Source organism: Pelodiscus sinensis, chromosome 2 (genome assembly GCF_052426305.1).
Source record: "Pelodiscus sinensis isolate ZL-2025 chromosome 2, ASM5242630v1, whole genome shotgun sequence".
Classification (NCBI taxonomy): Eukaryota; Metazoa; Chordata; order Testudines; family Trionychidae; genus Pelodiscus; species Pelodiscus sinensis.
Window position 1 is genome coordinate 87,174,479 of NC_143053.1, and position 23,108 is coordinate 87,197,586.

Consider the following 23,108-nt stretch of genomic DNA (forward strand, 5'->3'; position numbering starts at 1 on the left):
TTTGTCTCAATGGAAGGGTTCAGTACCTTTTACGGGGATATGTAAAACTGCCTTCCTCCAGTCAGCAAAACCACTATTACAGGCAGTCCCCGAGTTACGCGGATCCGACTTATGTCGGGGATTTTCGAACGGGGATTTTCTCGCCCCGGAGGACTGGAGGCGGGACGCAGGTCCGGCCGGGTCCCCCGCGGCTTTGCTCAGCGTCTCCCTGGTCTGCTGGCTCCCAGGTCCAGCTGCTGGTCCAGCTGATCTGGAAGCGCCGCAGGTCCGGCCGGGTCCCCCGCGGCTTTGCTCAGCGTCTCCCTGGTCTGCTGGCTCCCAGGTCCAGCTGCTGGTCCAGCTGATCTGGAAGCGGCCGCGGGTCCGGCCCTGGGTCCTCCGCCGCTTTGGTCAGCGTCTCCCTGGTCTGCTGGGGGGGGGGGGGGGAACGCAGCTAGTGCCCCCCCCCCCCAGCAGACCAGGGAGACATGGAGCAAAGCCCGGGGCCTGTGGTGGAGCAGGTGGGGCGCTGCCGGTTGGTCCCACAGCACCGCTCCTTGGTGCTACTGGACCAAGCTGGCAGCAGCCCAGCTGCTCTGCCCCAGGAGTCCTGATTCAGCCGCTGCTGATCAGTTTCAGCAGTGGCTGAATCAGGACGCCTGGGGCAGAGCAGCTGGGGTGCTGCTGGGTTGGTCCAGTAGCGCCCGAGGAGCGGCCGCACTACTGGACCAACCCAGCAGCACCCAAGCTGCTCTGCCCCAGGCGTCCCCAAGTTAGCCACTGCTGAAACTGACCAGCGGCTGACTACAGGAAGCCCGAGGCAGAGTTGCTCTGCCCCGGGCTTCCTGGAATGAGCTGCTGATCAGTTTCAGCAGCAGCTGACTTGGGGACGCCTGGGGTTCTTAAGTTGAATCTGTATGTAAGTCAGAACTGGTGTCCAGATTCAGCCGCTGTTGAAACTGATCAATTTCAGCAGTGGCTGAATCTGGATGCCAGTTCCGACTTACATACAGATTCAACTTAAGAACAAACCTACAGTCCCTATCTTGTACTTCATCCAGGGACTGCCTGTATACACAGTTACTGGATACAGTCATTCACATGAAAGCTATTTATCTCTAAACAATTAACACAAGGTATCAAAAAAGTGAACAGAAAAATAGGCATTTAATAAATGAAACAAAACTCTTACCCATCGTGAAGGGTCACTGATTAGATTGATAAAAAGAGTTGACAGTTTTGTCCGCCGGACCTCCTGAGATGTTGCACATGAAACTGCCATAAAGCATTCGGCACAAGCCTTCCGAACTCCCCAAACATTATCAGAACAGAGCTGGAAAAATCTTGGTAGCTATATAAAACATGGTAAACAAATGTTTATGAAAACTTTAATAGGGATTATTTGTTCCAATTTATGTTCCTTTACCTTACTATTTCCCTTGTTATTCTTTGTCCTGATGCTCTCAGCAGGATCTGTTTATATTGGTTTTGCCAAGCATGCCCTTTTGACTATCCTATTAATTAGCTTCCCTCAAAAATGGGCATCAAAGCATGTGCACCTGGATGCAAAATACATTTTTGACATCCAAGATTTTCCTTTAACTCTCTTTTAATCACTGTTTTTCTCCTATATCCAAGTAACAGTCTGTCCATAAACTACAAAAAAAAAAAAAAAAAAAAAAAAAAAAAATCACAAGAGAACCTCCTCACTAGGTAAATTCGTTTGAAAGAGATAATAGTAAAGGGACACAATCATACTTGTGTCTCACAACTTTGTTTTCTATTGTCAGAAAACATTTAAGATTACAGGCAGTCCCCGGGTTACGTACAAGATAGGTTGTACTGTAGGTTTGTTCTTAAGTTGAATTTGTATGTAAGTCGGAACTGGCGTCCAGATTCACCCCAGCTACTCTACCGCAGGCGTCCCCAAGTCAGCCGCTGCTGAAACTGACCAGGGGCTGACTACAGGAAGCCCGAGGCAGAGAAGCTCTAGCTCTAGCTGCGCCCCCCTCCCCCCAGCAAACCAGGGAGACGCGGGCGGCGGGACCACTGACAGGCGCCGCAGTCCCGCCGACCGTGTCCTCTGCGGATTTGCTCCACATCTCCCAGCAGACCAGGGAGACGCGGAGGACTTTTCTCTCCCGCATCCTCCGCGGCAAGAAAAGCCTGGTCTGGGGCACTAGCTGCGCCCCCCCGCAAGCAAACCAGGGAGACGTGGGCGGTGGGACAGCCGAGAGGCGCCGTGGTCCCGCCGCCTGTGTCCTCCACGGCTTTGCTCCGCTTTCTCCCTGGTCTGCTGGGGGACCCCCCCCCCCCCAGCAGACCAGGGAGACGCAGAGGAGCTTTTCTCGTCGCAGAGGACACGGGCGGTGGGGCCGTGGCGCATCTGGGCGGTCCCGCCACCCGCGTCCTCCACGGCGAGAAAAGCCCCGTTCGTATGTAGGGATCCGACATAAGTCGGATCCATGTAACTCAGGGACTGCCTGTATAGCAATTGGAAAGAAGATTCCCAGCTAAAAGCAAATGATGAGTCTTCAGAAAATGAAGAATCTCTCTTTTTTTAATGCTATAAAACTCCAATTGCTAGCTCTTATAGACTGTAGACATCAACCTTTAAACCTGTCACTGCCCTATCAACAGAACACTGTCCATTCCTGGCTCTCAGGTGAAAAATTCTACATTTGGTGCCGGGAAAGAAGAGGTTATTCACCTCATGCAGTAACTGGAATTATTTAAAATGTATTTCCCTGTAAGTGCTCCATTCTGAAATGTGCCTCTGATCAGAAATTTCTGAGTGTGATGGAGCACAGCTAGGGAAACACCTCTTAAAGAACTCGTTATTGCACAGTGTAAGTCACCATTTCTTCTTCGAGTAGTGTCCCTAACGGGTACTCTACTTTAGGTACTCCTGAGCAGTATCCTTTGGATCCAGCTCCAAAGCTTCCTCTTCCAACACAGAAAGGACTATTGTGCCAACAGCAATGCCTGATCTAAAGGCATGCATCGAGATACAGTAAAACTCCAATAGTCCAGCATCCAATTGTCCAGCCTCAGAATGGCAAGAGCCTAGTGCAGGGGTGGCCAACCCGAGGCTTCTGACGGAAAAAAATTGCGCCTCCTGACGGAACCGGGATGGAACCTGGAACCACTCAGGTCAGCCGCTTTCACGTCTGGGCTGCTGTGAGCCTCATGTGCGCTCACGGCCCCCAGTGCACTGCGTCACACCCTGCACGTGCATGTCGGGTTGCACACAGCGTCCCAGCCTGCACGTGCTAGCAGCCGGCCGCTGAGTGCAGGCAACTGATTTGGACCCTGACATAAGGTTGCGGGGGGAGAGATGCCTGGCTATGGAGAAGGGGAGGAGGATCGGGGGAGGAAGGCAGTGCGCATGGCATCCTGGGTGTGGCACAGCAGTTCTGGCTCTGGAACCGAGCATAAGATTGGGGGCGGGGAGGGAGGATTGGGTTACAGCAGGGGGGGAAGTGCTGGCTCTGGGGAAGGCAAGGGGAAGGGAGGGGACTGGCTTGCGCATGGCGTGCCGGACAGCTGATGCTCAAAGCCGGCCTCTCAGCGCATGTGCCCCAGAGCCTGGAGGGAGACGTGGCTGTAGCGGCAGCTCCGGGAGCTGAGAATTAGGTTAGAGCAGGGGGAGGAGGATTGGGTTGGGAGTATGTCCCCTTATAGCACCTCCTGATAGTCCAGCATATCTGATCATCCGGCATCACCTAGGTCCCGAAGTCTACTGTACTGTGTTTGGATATTTCAGCAATTGATATATCCTTTTTTTATGAGTGCTATGGAGATAGTTTGGAATCTTGAACAGTGAGCTTCTATTCTCAAAAGGGGCTGAACATTAATAGCCTAGTAACAAACAAGAACACAACTGGAAACTCACACTGAAAATCTTTGGGTAGACTTGTGCATCCTTTAGAATTGTTTGAAGCTGAAAAACAGTCTCGGAGACTTTCTAAATGGTCTTAACTGTTCAAATAGAAGGCTAACTCCCTTTTAACATCCAAGATATATAGGGCAGCTCAATTTACATTGTTTCACTATAAGCCCAAGTTTTCTGGAATGTATCTTGGACTTACAGTGAGGATGATCTGTATTGCAGGACGTTTTAGAATGTGGGATTAAATGTACCTTATTCTTGATAAGAGTGGGGGGATGGAGAAATATCAGCCATCATTGCTCCCAATTGCCTGACTCTGGAAGCAGAAGTACTAAACTGCCATTTTCATAGGTAAGTTCAGCAAATAACATAGCTACTGGCTTAAAGGAAAGTTTGATAAGTCAATTAAGGTTCACATTCAAATTCCATGTAGGCTCTCTGATTTGGAGGAAAAGTTTAAGAAATCCTCTCATGAATCTTGCTGTTGTGGGATAAGCACAGACTGAGAATCTCTGGGGACTAAAAGGCTATAAAAGCTGACAAACTCCGATAGCACTCATTAGAAAAAACAGAGTTCAGTAAATCCAGTCAGTAATCAAGAACAGTGGAAAGGGCAGAATGAAGAGATGAAAAGTTGCTGGACAGACCATTGGTGACATTTTTTTCATTGTGGATCTCTAGAGATATCTTTCTGTCAGTCAAACAGGAAATCTCTCTGAAAAACACTGAGGAATCAAACACTGAGTCAGAGGATGTCCAGATTGGGATCCAACCTGAGATCTAAATCAGCAGATGGAAATAGTTGGAACTTTAAATACTGTGCAGAAGCTAAAATGAATCAGGAAAATGTGCTAGACCTGTCTCAGACAAATTTCTGAAATGAGAATAACTGTCTTTGTCTTGTTAGATCTTATTCAACACTCTTTGAATCAATTATGTCAAAAGATATACATAGAAAAAACCTCTCATGCAAGGAATGAGAAAGAAATCTCCAAGGACCAATAAGTCCGTCCTCTTGCACACAATTTTCTTGCACTTCCTCTAAGCAGAGGTCACAAATATGTCCACTTTCAGAAACCTGGGAAAAAACTGTTTGAGGATCTGGGAGTCCAGTTCCCACTCATAACCTTGAAAAAAAACATCTACAGAGATAATCAGCCATGGTGTTTTGCAATGCCTGGAAGGTAAGAGGCTGAAATGAGGACGTGATAGGCTATAAATCCATTCCACAGTTTTATTGCTTCACTACAATTGTCCCTCACCAATATTTATGTAAAACATACAGATTACATCAGTCATGACTTTGATGGACTGGCCCTTGATTAAGGACAGAAAGCAGATACAGATGTTCCAGATGGCATGTAACTCGAGGGGGTTAGTCTGTAGGAGATAGTCTTTTGGAGCATGTGCGTCCCCCTTAGTGTTCATCCCTTTGCATAAATGATCCATCTAAACTTATGGTGAGTCTAGCACCTAATAAAGGACAGACACCAACTTCACTGGTAGAGCTCTGTGTGGATACAAATACATGAATCCACATCTGGCAGGATCAACCTACAGTCTGACCTGTGACACAGTAGCTGTCTTCCCTCTACCCCCATTCACACAAACCAGCCGTCTGGAAGGGGAGAAGGGAGTGGAGATGAGCGAGTAGGGGTTGGGATGAGGGGAGAGTTTTGCAGGGAAGAGGCAGTGTGAAGGAAGTGACTGGGGGTTAGGGGCAGTATGAGTGCAGGGTCTCAAGAAGGGAAAGTGCAGAGAAGGGGCCAAGCCGCTGTATGACAAGTGGATGCTGGAAAGCCTTAACTCCAACCTGGCGTTCAATTCCAGCCATTGGCTGCTGGCCCTGGCTGCAATGCACCCTCTAGGCTGCCTGACAGGTGATGCAGCCCAGTCACTGCTGTTCAACACGTACCTGCAAGGTACAGGGCCTGCCACTCTGGGGCACAAGGGACCAGGACAGGGTACAGGAATGCCCCCCCCCTACTCCCCGCATGGGCTGCACAGGGCTTGACTCAGAACCCAGAAGCCTCCCTCCCTTCTCCTGCGTGCATGCACCTGTCCTCCCTGAAGGGACCAGCTTGGGGGAATAGGAATGGGCTCCCAGGTCTTCTCACCCACTCCTGCTTCTCCCTAGCTTGCTGACTTTCAATCCCTGTGTTTCCCAAACCATCAGCCAGAAATGGATCCGTGGACAGGGTGCAGTTGAAGCAATCACTGCATGGAACTTCGTCACATGATTATCACTATCCACGATAATGCAACAAGACTCGCAGTGGCTTCTATCAAGATAGTACAACAATTTTCATTGCATTAGTTGCTGAAGCAGTCTCCTTCTGGGTTGACATTTTCCAGACCAACCAAAGTGTTTTTTTTTTAAATAAAATTTCAGCCGACGTACTTCAGTAACAGCAGAATGACAAGAGGAGTGGGACACAAACATTTTTGTCATCATGAAAAGAAATTCCTCACTCTTTTTCCTCTCTCTTTTTTTAAAGCAGCTCAGCAAGAAAATAATTATACCATGGAAAATGTAAGTGAATAGCGTAAATTATGGATCTAGAAACTCCTAGAGTTTAACCGTTAACTGCAACTGATTAAGCATCCACTTAGAGCAGTGGTCTCCAACCTTTTTACACCCAAGATCACTTTTTAAATCACAGAACAAGCCAAGATGACAGAACCGCCCCCCCCTTTCTATTCTCCTCCTCTCTATCACTTGCTATCCCCAACCCTTAACCTGCTGCTTTTTTACCAATTCCTCTGTAGGAAGAGGTTTTTCCAACATTTGGCCTGTCTAGACTGGACCAAATGTCAGAAAAAACCCTTCTTTTGGAAGCCCCCTTATTCCTCGTGGAAAGAGGAATATAGGGGTGACCGAAAGATCATGTTTGCTCTTCCACTAAAAGAAGCGGAAGAACAAATGCATCCCTGGATGCAGAAGTGTTTTTCTGGGCTATCTCCGGAATCCTGAAAAACTCCTGCAGTCTAGCCGTAACCTTGCTGGGCTGAGACAGGATGTGTAGGCTCTGGGGTGGGAATGAGGGATTTGGGTGTGGGAAGGGGTGAGAGGTGCAAGCTGTGGGAGGAAATCTGGATGCAGGAGAAGGTGAGTAAGGGGACACTGGCTCAGGGAGGGGACGCCAGGCTGCGCAGTGTTGGGGTCAGATGTAGGATTAGGGTACTAAGGAGGCCACAGACTTCCGGATGTGAGGGTTCAGGAATTTGGGTTGGGGTATGTGAGGGGCTCGGGGCAGGGGGCTCTAGTATATGATAGGCTCAGATGTAGGGTCTGGGGGAAAAGGGAGTGCAGGAGTGTTATGATGCTGTGGCCAGATGGGGGCTTGGCCCCAATTTGGGGTTTGTTGGCCAGGCTTCATTTTTAAATAAAATACTGTGTCAGACAAAAAGTTTCTGCATTGTCTTTATTTGAGAAGGGCAGGGAACCTGTTTTGAGTCAGGGGTCACTGACCCAAGAAAAGTCAGCTGGCAAAAAAACCCTCCACACACAAATGAGCTGCAAAAAAACCCTCCTCCAACCCCACCCTCTCCCCAAGCTTCACTAATGTGGCCCCAACTGTGTTGGTGGGAACAGGGGACATAGTACTGGGGAAGGATGCTAGTGGGTGCTTTGGCAGGGGATAGGGTGCCAGTGGGGACTGAGTTCTGTGGCTGGGGGCAGGGAAGAGGGAACAGGGTGCTGGGAGAGGCGAGGACAGGGTTCTGCAGCAGGGGACAGGGTGCCAGTGGGGACAGAGTTCTGTGGCTCAGGACAGGAGAGTGGGGACAGAGTTCTGTGGCTGGGAAGAGGGAACTGGGGAGTGAGGGCTGGGAACTGGGCAGTGGGGACAGGGTGCCAGCAGAGGCAGAGAGTCCCCTGCATCTGACTCCTCCCAGGATTCCCCGCCCTTCCCCTCCCCCTCCCCTCCCGCAGGGAAGCCAGCATGTGCCTCCTCCAGGCCCGACTCCCCCCTCTCCCCATGGTGCAGGGAAACCCCGCGCGTGCCTGCCCCGGAGCCAAAACACACACACACACACACACACACCCGCAGCACAGGGAAACCCCATACATGCCTGACCCGGGGCTGACTCACCCCTCCTGCTCCGGTGCAGGGAAGTTGCCATGCTCTTCCTCTGGGGCCAACACCCCCTCCCGCAGCACACCCGGCAGAGCAGCCAGTGTACTTCCGGAATCCCTGGAAGTGGTGCTAAGCTGCGGGACTTCCATCCACCCGCAGGAAGCTGGCACTACCTCCACTTTCACTGGAGGTAGGTAATGGGGCTTCTCGGGGGTCGGGGGAAAATAAGGGGAGGGGGCCCGGACACCTCGTGATCGACTGGTCGAGGCCGTTGGTGACTACGAACTTAGAGGTTAACCTTTTACATCCCTGGTATGAATTATTAAGGGACTCTGTAAAAGTGCTCAAAATGGAGCCCCACTGTACATTCTTGTCTGCCTCTTAAATGAGACGTTAGCCACGATGTCTACCCTACTAGTTTTAAATTATGAGATACAGGCAGTCCCCGGGTTACATACAAGATAGGGACTGTAGGTTTGTTCTTAAGTTGAATTTGTATGTAAGTCGGAACTGGTACATATTGTAGGGGAAACTCTAGCCAAACATTTCTCCAGAGCTCAGTTTTATTCTCCCACACCTCACTTCCCTCAGTCCTTTATTCTCAAACTGAGGTGTCTGCTGAGAAAAGCCGCTCCGCGTTTCCCTGGTCTGCTGGGGGGAAGCAGCTAGTGCGGGGTTGCCTCACCCCATTTGTAAGTAGGGATCCGATGTAAGTCGGATCCATGTAACCCGGGGACTGCCTGTACACACATGCTACTTAAATAAGTTAGGATCAATTTTCTTCACATGTATTGAACGTAAGATAAGTAATGGGCTTTATCAGTTCAAATGGACATTTAGGTTAGATATTAGGTACAATTTTGTAACTATTAAGCATGATTAAGCCCAGGAATAAGCTTCGAAGGGTGACTGTGGAATCCCACCCCTGCGTTTGACCAACACCTGTCAGAAACGGTCTCAGTTTATTTGGTCTTGCCTCAGTGCAGTAGGTTGGACTTGATGACATCTCAAGGTCCCGTCTAGCCCTACATTTCTACAACTCTATTAGTTCTTTCAGCTTGCAAAAAAAGGCATCAGTCCTGCAGTTCCTTCTGTTTCTTTCTTGTCCTGCCACCATCTTTCTCCGTCTTTATTTATTTAAAAAAAACCTCATACTAACAGCAATATTAAATGCATATATAAGCTGTGCTTGCACTCAAAATTCAGGAAAAGTCCACACGGGCAAAATGCAGGCAACCTCTTCTCAACATACATATGCACAGGCCTGATCGCATTTAATGATCACATAGTATTTTTAAAACAACTCCACAACTTACACATGTATCCAAGCTTGCAAAGGTGAAAAAAAGAGTAAATTCTATAGAATCATTCACGTCAGATGGAACTGATGAAATACAAAAAGCTCAGAGAATGAGTGATGAAAGAGGCAGTGGTTCTGCATAAACAACATGTTACGTAATTGTGGAAATGTATTGCAATACAGTCTTTGAAAGACTAGAGATCAGGTGCATGTGCAAACCTAACTTTCTCATTTCTCAACTCCTGAGTTCTCTTCAGTAATTTTAAGGAAGGTGTTATTTGTGAGGGTGAGGAGACTATATATACCTAGAATCATAGCTCAACAAACTGACTTCTGTACAAAAGACTTACAAGCATTTCTTCAGTGGCTTGCTGTCCAACCACACTGCAGATATCTCCAAAATTGGCTGCACATACCTGTAGACAAAAACAGAGATAAGTAAACTAATAATAGGGATGTAAATAACCATTAAAATAGTAAACCAGTTAAACAATTAAAATTATACCATCTAACTGGTTAACTGTTGGCATGCTGGCGGACAGTAGCTAGGGCCTGGTTCCCACCTGCCGAGTTGGAGCAGCCTGGGCTGGCATCCTAATGGCCAGCCTGCCCAAGTGCAGCCAGTGCCGAGGCCTCGCGGGACCACTCTGGCACTGCTGGGGCCTCACCTGCCAACCCAGTGCAGTCCAGGCCAGGGACCTGCCAGGGCCACTTGTGAGGCTGTGGTCCTAGCTCCCACACTCTGCTATGGCCAGGTGCCCAGACAGACAGACATAATAGGGGGCCCCATGGAGCTGCTCAGTAACCTAAGCAGTTCTGCTTATGCCTAGCACATCTTCTGTCCTGATATAACTTTTCTTCCCTCCCAGAGAGCTGTGGGGTCAGGTTGATGAATCTGTATCAGTTTACATTTGATTCATGTTTTCAATGTTACCGCCACAACCCTAAGAACTAGAAGCATAGTTTTCTCTTTAAATTAAAGATTGTAGACTACACTTCTGCAGAAATTTCCATAGCTCACTCAGACTATGTGGGGCCCTGTACCTTTCATTTATAGTTATCATAGGTATTTCAGGTAAAAGCAACAGATAAAAATAATTTGAGACAAATGTGATTTTTACATTGGCCAGGATCCTTTAAATCTAAAGTAAATAACTGAATCAAACTAGACAAGAAAAAATTTATACCTTACGAACATGAAACATTCTGCAATCACAGCACATCTCACAAAACCTAGGAAGAATGAGTCTTTCTGTGATGTCTTTCCCCACCATGGAGGCCATTTTGCACATTATCTAATGAAAAGAAAATACTGATGAGGAATGCCTATACAACAGAGAAACTAGTTTAAAAAATAAGCTAAATACAGATGCACATGATCCTAAATTTTTCTGATATTTTAAATGTCATACTGAAAAGTGTGTGCATTATGTAGGCAGCTCAATTTTCTTCCCCTGTATCAAAGTGCAATAAGGTATGTAGGAATGTGTTCTTCCCAATATAAAAGCAACAAAATCAGAAAGTTATGGAAACAATCGACTGCAAAGCATTCTGGAAAGTTGGTAGGAATGAACTCGACAAATGAATGCATTTATCTCATAATACTGTGTATTATAAAACAGAGAAACAGCAAATGGATTAGTTTTAAAACAGTAAAATGAGGGACGTCATTTCTCATTTTCACTTTTTAAAACACCTCAACACTTAAAAGCAATTTTCTGAAGACTTACTAAGTATTTGTGTTTCTGTTTCAAAGGTATTTACATCACATAAAAAAAATCTAGAGGGAATAAAGTGGTTTACAATGCATTTGACAGATGGTAAGTATATTCACCACATTTAGTATTATACTATTATAAATTAACTCATTAAATGGTTTAGTTAAATTATTAATTTAGTCAGAGACATATAATCAAATGAGAACTATTTATTAAATTTGTACTCATTTAAACCACTGAGTTGCTCATCTTAGTCCATTCATTACTCTAAATTACATCTGATAAAATTCATTCACATTTGTCTGAATGAGAATTACAGTCAGACATGGTGGTAGAAATAAAAGGGAGAACAAACCCCCAAAGTAAAGGTTAACACAATTCATCATGTACTAAGCTTTCTTTACTAAGGAACCCAGTACGAAAAAAAGCAAGTGCCAACGGCCATAAAGGGAGGCTCCCAAAATACAAAACACTTTATCAGATAATACAATTAGTCTCCTGAGTTTCTTGTCCAGTTGGTCTTTCTTCTTTTAGGGAATATACAAGTATTTTATTTCAAACATGACTCTGCTTAGGTGCAAGACAGTGCAAAAAATGCTAAGGATAAATTTACTTATAGCCACTTCTGAGGCACCACATGGTTAAGTGCCTCAGAAAAACCTGAGTACCTTTAATAAAGCTAATAAATACACAAGTTAAGGAAAGACTATCTGTACATCTGCATATTGTGCATAGATTATCCAAAAACATAACATACTTTTAAAAAAGTAATAAGATACATGTAGTACATAAATGGAAATAACCTAAATTTCAGTGAATAAATTTGATACAGTTTAGATACAGCAATCTAAACACTCAGGTACATCACTCATGTAGTTGGTTGTTGAAAGCAAATATATAGGAAAGAGTGTACATTACATCATCAAATGTTAACTCAAATCTTAGACCTTAAAAACTCAGTTTTATTGATTTACTCACAGCCACAGCCTCTGTCTTCACATCATCATTGCTGTCTGGTGCAGTCAGTTCTATAAGAACAGGGCAAACTTTGGTCTCTACATCATATCTCTCAATAAGTTCTTGCTCTAACAGAACCAGCAATGCTGCCTGGCTTGTTTTTCTCACCTATCATAGAAAAAAAAAGTGGAAACAAGAGTTTACATGAGCTGGTTTTTAAATATACGCTGGAAGATATGCTGACATGCCCTCATCACCCTTGTTGTTGTGAAGGGCATATGCTCTTAAGTCCTTCTGCAACTGAATGAAAAGTCATCACAGGAACATGTATATAGAGTAAATTATTGCAGTATTACAAATACTGCAAGAGCATTCCCTTACATTTCGAAAAAGACAAAAAGGTGATGCAAAACAGGTACAATCGCAGAAAGGCTGATATTGGACACTATTAGTAAAGAATTAAAGGAGAGAATAATTAATGCCAATCTAACAGTCTTCTGAAAAATATCTGTCAAACAAATTCCATTTTTTGAAAGAATTAAAGTTTGGTTGATAAAAGTAACTATGTTGGCATAATATACTTAGACATCTGTAAGACATCTGACTTAATCCCTTATAACCTTCTTGATAAGAAAAACTCAGTACTATTCTAAAAATCAATTACATCCATTGAAATGGGTAACTGACAAATTTTAAAAAATAAATGTAAACAAGAAATCATCATCCAACAGACTTGATTCTAATTAGATTCTACAGGGATGTGTTCTTGGAAGAGTGTTATTCAATATCTGTATTAATGATCTGGAAGCACTACTGGTAAAACTGGCAGATGATAAAAAGCTGAAGGAGTGATAAATCACAGGAAATGTTAACTACACTGATCTGGACTGCTTGGTAAATTGGGTTTATTGAACAGCACACACTTTAATGAAGAACAAAGAATATAGGTAACAATAAAAAACATAGGTAAAGAATATAGGTAAAAATACAGGGGGACTATATCATGTCTTATAGTGACATGGAAAAGAATTCGGAGTTCATGTAGATCGGGGTGGGGAACTTCAAGCCTGGGAGCCAGATGTGGCCCTCAGCTTGCCTGGATCCTGCTCCCGAGGCTCAGGTCCTCCCCCCAGCATTGGAGAGCCCATGCGGGCACTCTAGTCCCACTCTGCACACACTACCATGGGACTGGAGCACACAAAATCTACTAAGCTGGGCTCCCCCAAGGCTCTGGTGTGGGAGGGGAATGTAGGGAGTGTCTTTCATAACAATCGGTCAGGGGCCATGTCAGTGATAGTTTATTTTTTTTGTTTCTCACTTGTGTGCAGCCCCCGACAGATTTTTCTGTGGGTCACCAGCCCTCCATCTAAAAAAGGTTCCCTACACTGATGTAACTAGTCAATTAATGATGAGCTCCCAGTGCACACCCTGTAAGAAGGGTAACAATCTTTGGGTATATAAGCAGAAGAATATCAAGCAGTAGGGAGGTGATATTATCTTTGTATATGGCATTAGTGAACTATAACTAGAATACTATGTCTAGTTCTAGTATTTATATAACAAAAGTGCACTACAAATGGGAAAGAGTTCAAAAGGATCTACAAGAATGATTTGAGGTCTGGATAACATGCCTTAGAGCAGGGGTCTGCAACCTCTGGCTCAATATGGAACCATATATAACTCTTTTGTCATTCCCAAAATACACACAACTTTTTAAAATTAAAACGAAAAATTCGAGATTTTAAAAACACGTAATTACTCATGTCAAGAAGGTTTTTTTTGGCTATTTCATCTTTAACTGTTCATTTTAACATCCACCCATCCTCTCCACTCATTGATAGTTGTGCATATTCTCTTTTTATTTGATCAAGAAATATTTCCATCATCGTATATGATGGTGAATTTTGTAACCCCCTAACAGTAAAAATGACAAAGAGGAAGAGAGATGACGAGTACCAAAATTTCCAAAAGAAGGGGACAAACTTGTATGCATTTGTGGATAGATCTGGATCTCCACATTGTCTCATCTGTAGTGAGAGTTCTCACACAACAAAACCCCCCACAAATTTCATGACAAAAGAGGCAGCTTTTGCTACAATTCTTCCCCAGGGTGACACACGAAAAAGCCTGCGAGGAGCTGCAACAACAACAAAAAAATGAACATTGGACAAAATAGCCTGCTGACGTGGTCAAAAAAGGTGGGAGCTTACACTCTGCAAGTTTTGTGAGCTCATACAGCATTATTTGAGTGGGGAAGTTTCTACTGACAGGGATTACTTGAAGAGATGTATACTAAAAATGGTCATGAACTATTTGACGAGTTTCACAACAAGGACAAAATCTTACAGAAAATTCAAGACAAAAACAGCTCATGACAGAGCTATGAAAATGGCCCATCAAATCAACAAGGAACAAATGCAAAATTTGAGTTCAGCTACTTATTTTTCATTTGCTTTGGACAAGACAGTTGACATGTGACATGAATCAGTTGGGTATTCTGGGGCAATATATTTGTGGAAATGCTGTGCACGAAGAAATGATTGAGAAATTACCAATGAAAAATCAAACAAGGGTAAAGACAGCCTTAAAACTGTGATGAACTTTGTAAACGAGAAAGAAATACAGTGGGATAATCTTGTGGCTGTTTGTACGGCTGGTGCACACAGTATGGTCAGCAAATACAAGGGATTCCTTACTCTTGTCAGAACAGCAGAACTGCCCACTTTTCATTGCATTGTGCATCAGGAGGCACTGTGTGTGCAATCTTGTGGAACTTAAACTCAGATATGTAATGCGACTGGTCGTTTGCATTGTCAACTGGATTCTTGCCTGAGACCTTAATCACCATCAATTTCAGTCACTGCTCAAGGAAATAAATTCTGAATACCCCGATCTACTAATGCACAATGTTCGCTAGTTATTTAATGAAAAAGCTTTGTCTTGTTTTGCCGCCGACATTAACGAGATTAAGGCTCTTTTTATATGAAGGGTATCAAACACAGAGCTTTCAGACTGCGACTTGTTGCTCAAGTTTTACAATCTTGTCAACATTACAGGTCATTTGAATGAGTTGAACCTTAAGCTACAAGGGCAAGGAAATACATTCCTGACTCTGCAGCAGTCAGTGCTTGGATTTGAGTCAAAACTGACTGTCTTCACCAAAGATATCGAGACGGGCAGACTGGCACATTTTGAAAGATTATGAAGGTCTTGTGATTCGTATGAGAGAGAGAATTCAAAGAGCAGCCTTGATTTGCAGCACCTTGCGGGGTTTGTTTCTGAGCTTCTGATGGTATTCAAGTCTCATTTTGTTGACATTTGTAAACACAGTGCTCTGTTTAAGTTTATGATTCATCCACATAAAGCATCTGTTGAAGAACTGGATTTGACAATCATTCCAGGCATCTCAATCAGCGATTTGGAAATGAAAACAGAAACAGCAGATTTCAAGGAGTTGGATATTGGGGTGGCAAAATTCGTCAAACTGAATTCTGATTTAGAATGCCTTGTTCGACAATGTGCAGAACTGGCAAAACTGCACGCATAGGCTAACATGAAGAAATTGGAGTACGGTGATTCTGCAAACTTGGAAAGAACTTCCTGTCACATACAACACCATGCACAATGTAAGCTTGGCTTTACTTTCAATGTTTGGCTCCACCTATCTGTGTGAGCAAGCTCTCCCTCATTTGAATCACATCAAAGGTAATTTGCATTCAAGATTGACAGAAGCTAGCCTGAATGCATGCATGAAGCTGAATTTGACCAGTTATGATGTAAATTTCAAATAAATGTGTGAAAAGGTGCCAGAAGTCCCATTAAATAAAGTCCATGAGTACAATGTTTCATTTATGCTATTATTAATCATCATGTCAATTATTAGTACTATTAAGTTATATATTTTCAGTCATGCAAACGGGCATTCTTATACTGGTTCTTTATTGACCACGTATTCTGAATTTTGATGTAGTTTGGCTTTTTGGTTTGAAAAGGTTGCTGACCCCTGCCTTAGATTGATAAACTATAAGAAACTAGACTGAGCTTCTTCAAAGAAGGTGAAAAGATGGTTTGATCACAGTCTCCAAGTAAATACACAAGAGAAGAGATCAAGTAGAAAAGGGCATAATAAAGTTAAATGATGGGAAGATGGAACTTGACAAATTTAGACTAGAAAAAATGCCTTTATTTTTAAAGACTGGGAGTAATTATCCACTAGAAGAATTTAATTAAGAACATGGCGGATGCACCAACACTTGAAATCTTTACATCTAGGCTAAAAGTTATGCTACAGCTCAAACAAAAGCTATGGGATTAAGACAGAAATAACTGAGTGAGGTTTTCAGCCTGTTATGCAGGAAATCAAATAAGATTATAATAGGTCCCAATGATCTTAAAATCTATAAATTATATTTTAAAATGGTTTTATTTCTTCATTGCTTCAAATAAATTTACAATATGAAAGCCTACATAAGGACAGTGTTTTGTTTTGGTAGCGGTGCTTTAGCACTACATAAAGGAAGTCACAGATTGCTAAGACCAGTCAGATCATATTTCAAAAAATATAAACTTTCATGTAAGTTCAGAGTTCACTTTATTTCTTCTTCCTCTAAACCTTATTTACATAGTGTAAAACAGTGTTTCTTAAACTGTTCTGTGGCACACTAGTGTCTCATGAGGCAGTCAGAGGTGTGCCATGGAGAACAACAAAGTTCAAAAAGGCTGCCCTTAAAGTGGCAGGTGACTCCCCCCGGACCTTTTGGGGCGGGGAGTAGAGAGGGGGGCTCAACAAAAAAATCCTGTGTGTTCCTCATAAAAAAAATTATTGTTTGGTGTTCCTCGGTCTTAAAAAGATTAAGAAACACTGGAGTAAAATGTTTGTATTATCCTATTTGAGAAGATGTACAAGCCATTCAATTTTAGTTCTTAACAGTTTACAAACAGCTCTTACCTGGTTATTCTGGTCTGCGAGGTATCTTACCACAATAGGCAATAAGTATTTGGAAAAAGCATATGGTATTGAAGGCCTGTTTTCTTGACAAAATATAGCGATATGAGGCACCTGTTCCATCAGTTCTGCTCGCACAGTTGGCTCTACAAGAATGTCAAAATAAAAATAAAATAAAATAAATGTGCATTGTATATATAATTATATTAAGCGCTTTTTACAATGCTGCCCAGATGAATCACATCATAATATATTTATGCTAAAAAACATTTTGAGAGCATAACATCCTTCTACAAGCCAGGATGCAGATTTTATTTGCATCACTGAACCTACTGACAGTCTGGGTTCACGTTTTTACAGCAAGGTGGCAAGAGAAAAAGAGAAAAGGGAGCCTTCAAGCCCCAAAGGTCTCCCTCTAAAGGTACGTCTATATTGCGGGGTTTTCCGGGATACAAGAGGTATCCCAGAAAAACACTGCCACGTCCAAGGAATGCATCTGCTCTTGTGCTTTTTTTTTTTTGCAGATGAGCAGACACGCTGTTTCGTGAAGCCCTGTATTTCTAGTTTCATCTACCCAGGGCCAAATATCGGAAAAGCCTCTTCTGAAAAACCAATCGGAAAAAGCGACACAAATTGTGGAGTCTTTTACTGTAAACAGCCGACTTTTTCATTTATAGTATATTTTCATAACATTTGTAACCATTTCATAAATATGAGGTTACTCACCTTCCTGTAACTGATGTTCTTCGAGATGAGCGTCCCTGGGAGTGCTCCACAGCATCTAGAGATGCTGGGACACATCAACACCCACTGTGGAGCACCCCCAGGGACAAGCCACTGTGGAGCATCCCAAGGATGCCTCTCGAAGAAGAATAATTATTTTCTGTGGAGGAAGTGGGACACTACTTGAGTTAATCTGCATATCTTCATATACTGAATTCACATCTCTCTGAAGATATACAGACCAAATTCAAATTGGGTATTTTGCACATCCTCAATTTTAATAGACAGTGGGACATCACTGACTGCCAGTACTCCATCTGCCCAGAAAACAACCTATTTCAGACCTAACCGCTGACTAAATCTGCCTCTCCAGAATTTGTATACCTTTGTAGTTGCTATTAGAGGATAGATTTGCAACAACTATACATAAAGACAAGTCAATACCTTCAAACTACAGCAATTTTAATGATTAAAAGAGTTTATGTAACATTCCTTCACAGGGGTATATTTTACTATTTGCTCCTTACTGGACATTCACACATGAACTGTTCAAGTAAAGTCTATATGGTACTTTTTCATTTTGGTGAATACATTCATTGTAAACCTTAGTACATTAACAAACTAATCATCAAAAAAAGCAGTCTTTATTTTAAGGAGGGGACATAATTTATATTTATTTATATGTCATAGTTATTGCATGCTGCAAACAAATTTTGCTATTTGTGCTACAATATCCAGTGGCTGATGGAGCAAATCTAATACTGCATAGCATCTAAATTAGAAGCAAGGGTTTTGACTGAGTGGTAAAGTTATCAGATTTCTGTAGAAATTTCATTTCTTCGTATCACACATTTAAAATGTATTTAAGAGAGTCAGGAAGAATTCACAACTATATTTTCTAATAATTTTTTTCCCTAAAGCTGCTAAGAAAATCCTAAAATTATCAAGTTGGTTGGCTGTTCTGATTATTGGGCAATGAAAACAGACAAATGGAAATGAACAGTTTTGGGCTGCTTAGTTTCTCTTCATGTGACATTTTTAAGCACTTGTATAATAAAAATATAAAATGTATTTAAAATGAAGATGTTCTTGATACATATAAATGATGTGTAAGTATAAATTGAAAATCTATTACAATCAAACGTCTAAAAATAAGACCTTAAAAATTTAATTTATTAAATCTGAATTGTAATCAGAATTGAGTATGGCCTGGTCTACACTAGGAACTTAGTCCAAAATGAGCCCTCCAAGGTCAATTTTGTAAGAAATATGTCCATACTACCAAGCCCATTATTATGGAATAAGGGGCCACGGAATTTGAACTCTGTAGTCCTGCTTTTCATGAGGAATAATGCTATTCCCAAGCATGTAAGTCCGAAATAAAGTTAGCATGGACACTCCAGTGCCACTAATTCAAACTAATTGGCCTCCGAGTGGTCTCCTGCAGCTCCCCAGAGCGCTTCCTGGGGCTCTGAGTCTGAGGTAGCGCGTCCACATTAACGGAGCCTGCCTTGGGCTACATTTGATTCTTCTCTGTAGTGAGGTCACAGAACTTCGAATATGTAAAACTGGGTGCCCAGAAGTCAAACTTAGAACATTTGAAATAATCTCCTAGGGTAGACATGGCCTTACATTAACCGGTTAAAAAAAGCTTAGACTCCAGTTTACCGATTGAGTGCACATTTTTGGCAGTACAGACAAACAATTCATTGGAAGAAAGCCTGAGGAGGAAGAGAGACTATCCATTTTAATACATTATATTATACACAAAAATGTATAAATAACTTAAAATGTATAATTCAAAATGCAGCATATGCAAATAGTAAAGTCCAGAGTCCCATGCTTTAGGGTAGGGAGTTCATATTTGGCAGAGGAAGGGCCTTTTGCCATCCCTGTGAAAATCCATGCTCATTTATGAGCCTTTGAGAATTCTCAGTTTGCATAAGCTCGGTACAGACATCTGAGATTTATAGCTGCTAAAATTCAAAGACTGTGATTTCACTGGGCATGCTCATTGCCTCTCTCAGCTCCTATCACTGAACAGACTGTGACTAAACATGTCCCAGCCTACTGCTGATCAGGCTGTACTTGCACAATCTCTATGGAGCAACTCACCATGTTTCTTCCCAAGACTATCAGGGAATAGTCACACTTTCCCTGTAATAGCTACTCTGAGCCAGAATAGAGCCAGCCACCAGAACCGAGAGCAGATACCCTGTCGTCCTTGTGCTTTCCCTGTTAGCACCCATGCAGCATGGATGTCAAAGCTGTAGGATTCAAATGCAAGACAAAAGCCAGAATAACAGAGAGGGAAGGACTTAGGGACTAGGAGTCTGCTGAAACTGGGACTCGGGAGGTATGGGGAGCTGTGCCTTGGAGTTGGGAGGGTGGAATTGCCTGGTTAAAGAGACAGGGAGCTGGGTGGAGGAGGGGAGGCTGAGACTGGAAACTGATGGATATTGATATTTGGAAGAAAAGCTTGGGTGGAGAGAGGGAGGAAGATTAAACTGGCTGGACAAGGAGTTTTGGAACAAGAACCAATTGATGTGGGGGGATGGTGATGGAAATTTTTTTAAAGGACCACAGACTAATGCAGTGCACATGGAGGACCTGCTCTGGAGAAGAATCAGAGATATGTAGTAAAGAACACTTCTTTGTAGGATCCCCGCAGAGATCTCTGTATCAGAGGCAGCAGTACAGGGTGGCGGCAGCAGCCTCTGTCCATGGAGGGCCCGAGCCTGCCCCCTCCCCCACGCTGCTGCCTCTTTTAAGCCACCTTCCCACAGGCACCGGCTCCTGCTTTCCTTGCGTGCTGCCACATCAGCAAGGGGGTGGGGAGGAGTACGTGTAGTCTTTCAGATTAACCAGGAAACCCAGGTTTATTAATTGTTTACACAACTATATGTTAACATCCCTAGTAATAAAAAGATTATGAAGGCTCTGGTTAAGCTTATTACTTAGACTGTAAGGTCTTCAGGATAGGAACCATATCTGTGTTTTATGTTTGCACAGGGTTTAGTTTAACAGGCCCAGGCCTCTATGTACTAACAAAATGCAAATAAATAAAAAAGTTGGGTTGAATCAATACTTCAATCAGGGCTAAATAATGCTATTTCTAAACTTTAATGATTGTACTCTAAACACCACAATACATCTTCAGAGGACTATTACATTTTCCATAAGTTTGTCTGAAAAAATAATTTTCTACCTTTGTTGAAGAAACATTAAAATGCTCCCTTTATGAATGTTGTCATCTGAAAGCAGTGGTTCTCAAACAATGATCAGAACCCCAAAGCGGGTTGTGATCCCGTTTTAATGGTATTGCCAGTGATGGCATTAGACCTGCTAACGTATGGAGTTAAAGCCAAAGTCTGAGCACCACTGCCCAGGGCTGATGCCAAAACAGTCCCCGCCAGCAGGGCTGAGGTTTCGTCCCACTCACCTGGGGTGGTGAAGCTCAGGCTTTGGTCCCTTTCCCAGGGTCGTATAATTTTTGTTGTGAGAAGAGAGTGCAAAGAAGTTTGAGAAATCTTGCCTAAAAGTGTATCTTTGTGTCTTCTTATAGCAAATTATCAGAGACAAATGTGTAACTTCTCAAACATATACTTTCTCCTGATATCTGAAAGACTGGCTACTTTTCAAGCTTTACACCTAAGTTTCTTGTGTTTGTTTATTTCATTTGTTAAAACTCAATGTAGCTCCACCAAGGACTCACATGACTAAGCAGCTGCAGAACACATAACTGTGCTCCACAATTTAAGGGTTTTTCTCTTTTCAAAATTTTGTTTTTAATTCTCCTGGATGTGAACTTGAAAAAATGATTCAAGGGTAAATTGATACAGTTTTGCTCTTCCCAATTGGCAAACCATCCGGTAAGATTTACAGCAGAACTTCATTATGAACAGGCCAGTCAACCACAAGTCTCATTTGGAATTGGCAGTATGCAATCAGGCAGAAGAAAAATAAGTAAATAATGTACAGTACTGTGTTAAATGTAAACTACTAAAAATAATAAAGGGAACTCAGCATTTTTCTTCTGCATAGAAAAGTTTAAAAACTATTAAATAAAATCAATGTTCAGCTGTAAACTTTTCAAAGAACTACAAGTCCCCTGCTGGCCCTGTGCTCCCCGCAGCGTATCGAAGTGGCAGTACTGCATGGAACCCAGGGTCAGCTGGAGAACTGTCCCTGGGCTTTACACAGCGCTGCTCTTTGAAACGCCACGTGCAGCCCAGGACAAGCAGGGGACTTCCTCCCGGCGTTTCAAAGAGGCAGACCTTGGGCTCCACGCAGCACTGCTGCTTTGCAGCACCCCTTCCTCTTTCCCCGCCCCTTGTTGCCTCTTTCTAATAGAGATAGCAAGGGGACGGAGGGAGAGTGACTAATCGACTAGTGTGTCAACTATCCAATAAACACTGAGAATCACAATGGCAACTTACCAAGAGCCTGAGGGCAGAATCTAATTTGCATATATAATTTATATAGTTTACATGAACTTGTCAATTTGTCCTCTTGTGATAGTTAGAACAAACAGTAATACATTACCAACTCTTAAAGCTTTATTCCCTTCTCTCCTTCCATCTAATATATACTATTTTCCATATACCATTTTCTTCCTTTGTTACCCTCTCTCCTCTTCCTTCCAATTCTCTTCCATTATGCTTTTTAATCCTCACCCTACCACTTCATCGCTCACTCACTTCACCCTCCCTTTCACCTCTTCCTCCATCCAACACAGACTTTGCTAATTGCATTCAACAAAAAACTGGACTGATACACAGACAAGACTACAGTCTGTTTCTATAGGCTGCCCACTATGATGCTTTGCTCTTTCGATATGCCTTGCTAACCACACAGGAGTAAATCAATCTAGGGATTAATGGTTCAAGGAGAGAATGTCTGCCTGAAAAACTGTCAAGTTAGAGAAAAGACAGTTACCTGTTCTCATAACTAGTGTTCTTCAAGATGTGTTGTTCACATCCATTCCAATCAGGTGTACACACACCACATGCACAAGCATTGGAAACTCTTTTCCTAACAGCTCCTGTAGGCTCGGCTGCGGAAACCCCTAGAGTGGCGCTGCTATAACAGTGCATATATACACCACAGCTGATCCTACCCTCCCCCTCAGTTTCTTCTTGCCAGCTACTCCGACAGTGGAGAAGGAGGATGGGTATTGGAACGGACGTGAACAACACATCTCGAAGAACACCAGTTATGAGAACAAGTAACTGTCTTTTTTTCTTCAAGTGCTTATTCACGGTGATTCCAATTGGGTGACTCCTAAGCTGCTACCCCATGGAGGTGAGGTCAGAGTTTGGAATGACTGATGGCAGCACTGCCCTACCAACAGCTGCATCTTCCCTGGAGAATTTATCGCTTGCATAGTGGGCCGTGAACATATGAATCAAAGACCATGTGGCCACCCTACAGATCTCCTGTATGAGAAGCTGTGCCACAAAAGCCATTGACAAGGCTTGTGCTCTAGTCGAATGTCCTGTGACCAGTGGGGGAG

At 43.2% G+C, this 23,108-nt stretch overlaps 1 protein-coding gene across 7 annotated transcripts in view; it reads right to left on the minus strand.

The window, feature by feature from the left end:
• Positions 1 to 23,108, minus strand: part of PPP4R1 (protein phosphatase 4 regulatory subunit 1) — an 86,975-nt gene that overhangs the window by 21,132 nt on the left and 42,735 nt on the right. For all 7 annotated transcript variants that reach the window (XM_075920980.2, XM_075920974.2, XM_075920971.2 and 4 more), the window contains 5 exons: positions 16,874 to 17,016; positions 11,947 to 12,093; positions 10,438 to 10,545; positions 9,601 to 9,666; positions 1,172 to 1,330 (listed from right to left, as the gene is read on the minus strand). In XM_075920980.2, coding sequence (XP_075777095.2) covers positions 1,172 to 1,330; positions 9,601 to 9,666; positions 10,438 to 10,545; positions 11,947 to 12,093; positions 16,874 to 16,993 — 600 coding nt within the window. In that variant the 5' untranslated portion in view covers positions 16,994 to 17,016. The remainder of the gene's footprint in view (positions 1 to 1,171; positions 1,331 to 9,600; positions 9,667 to 10,437; positions 10,546 to 11,946; positions 12,094 to 16,873; positions 17,017 to 23,108) is intronic.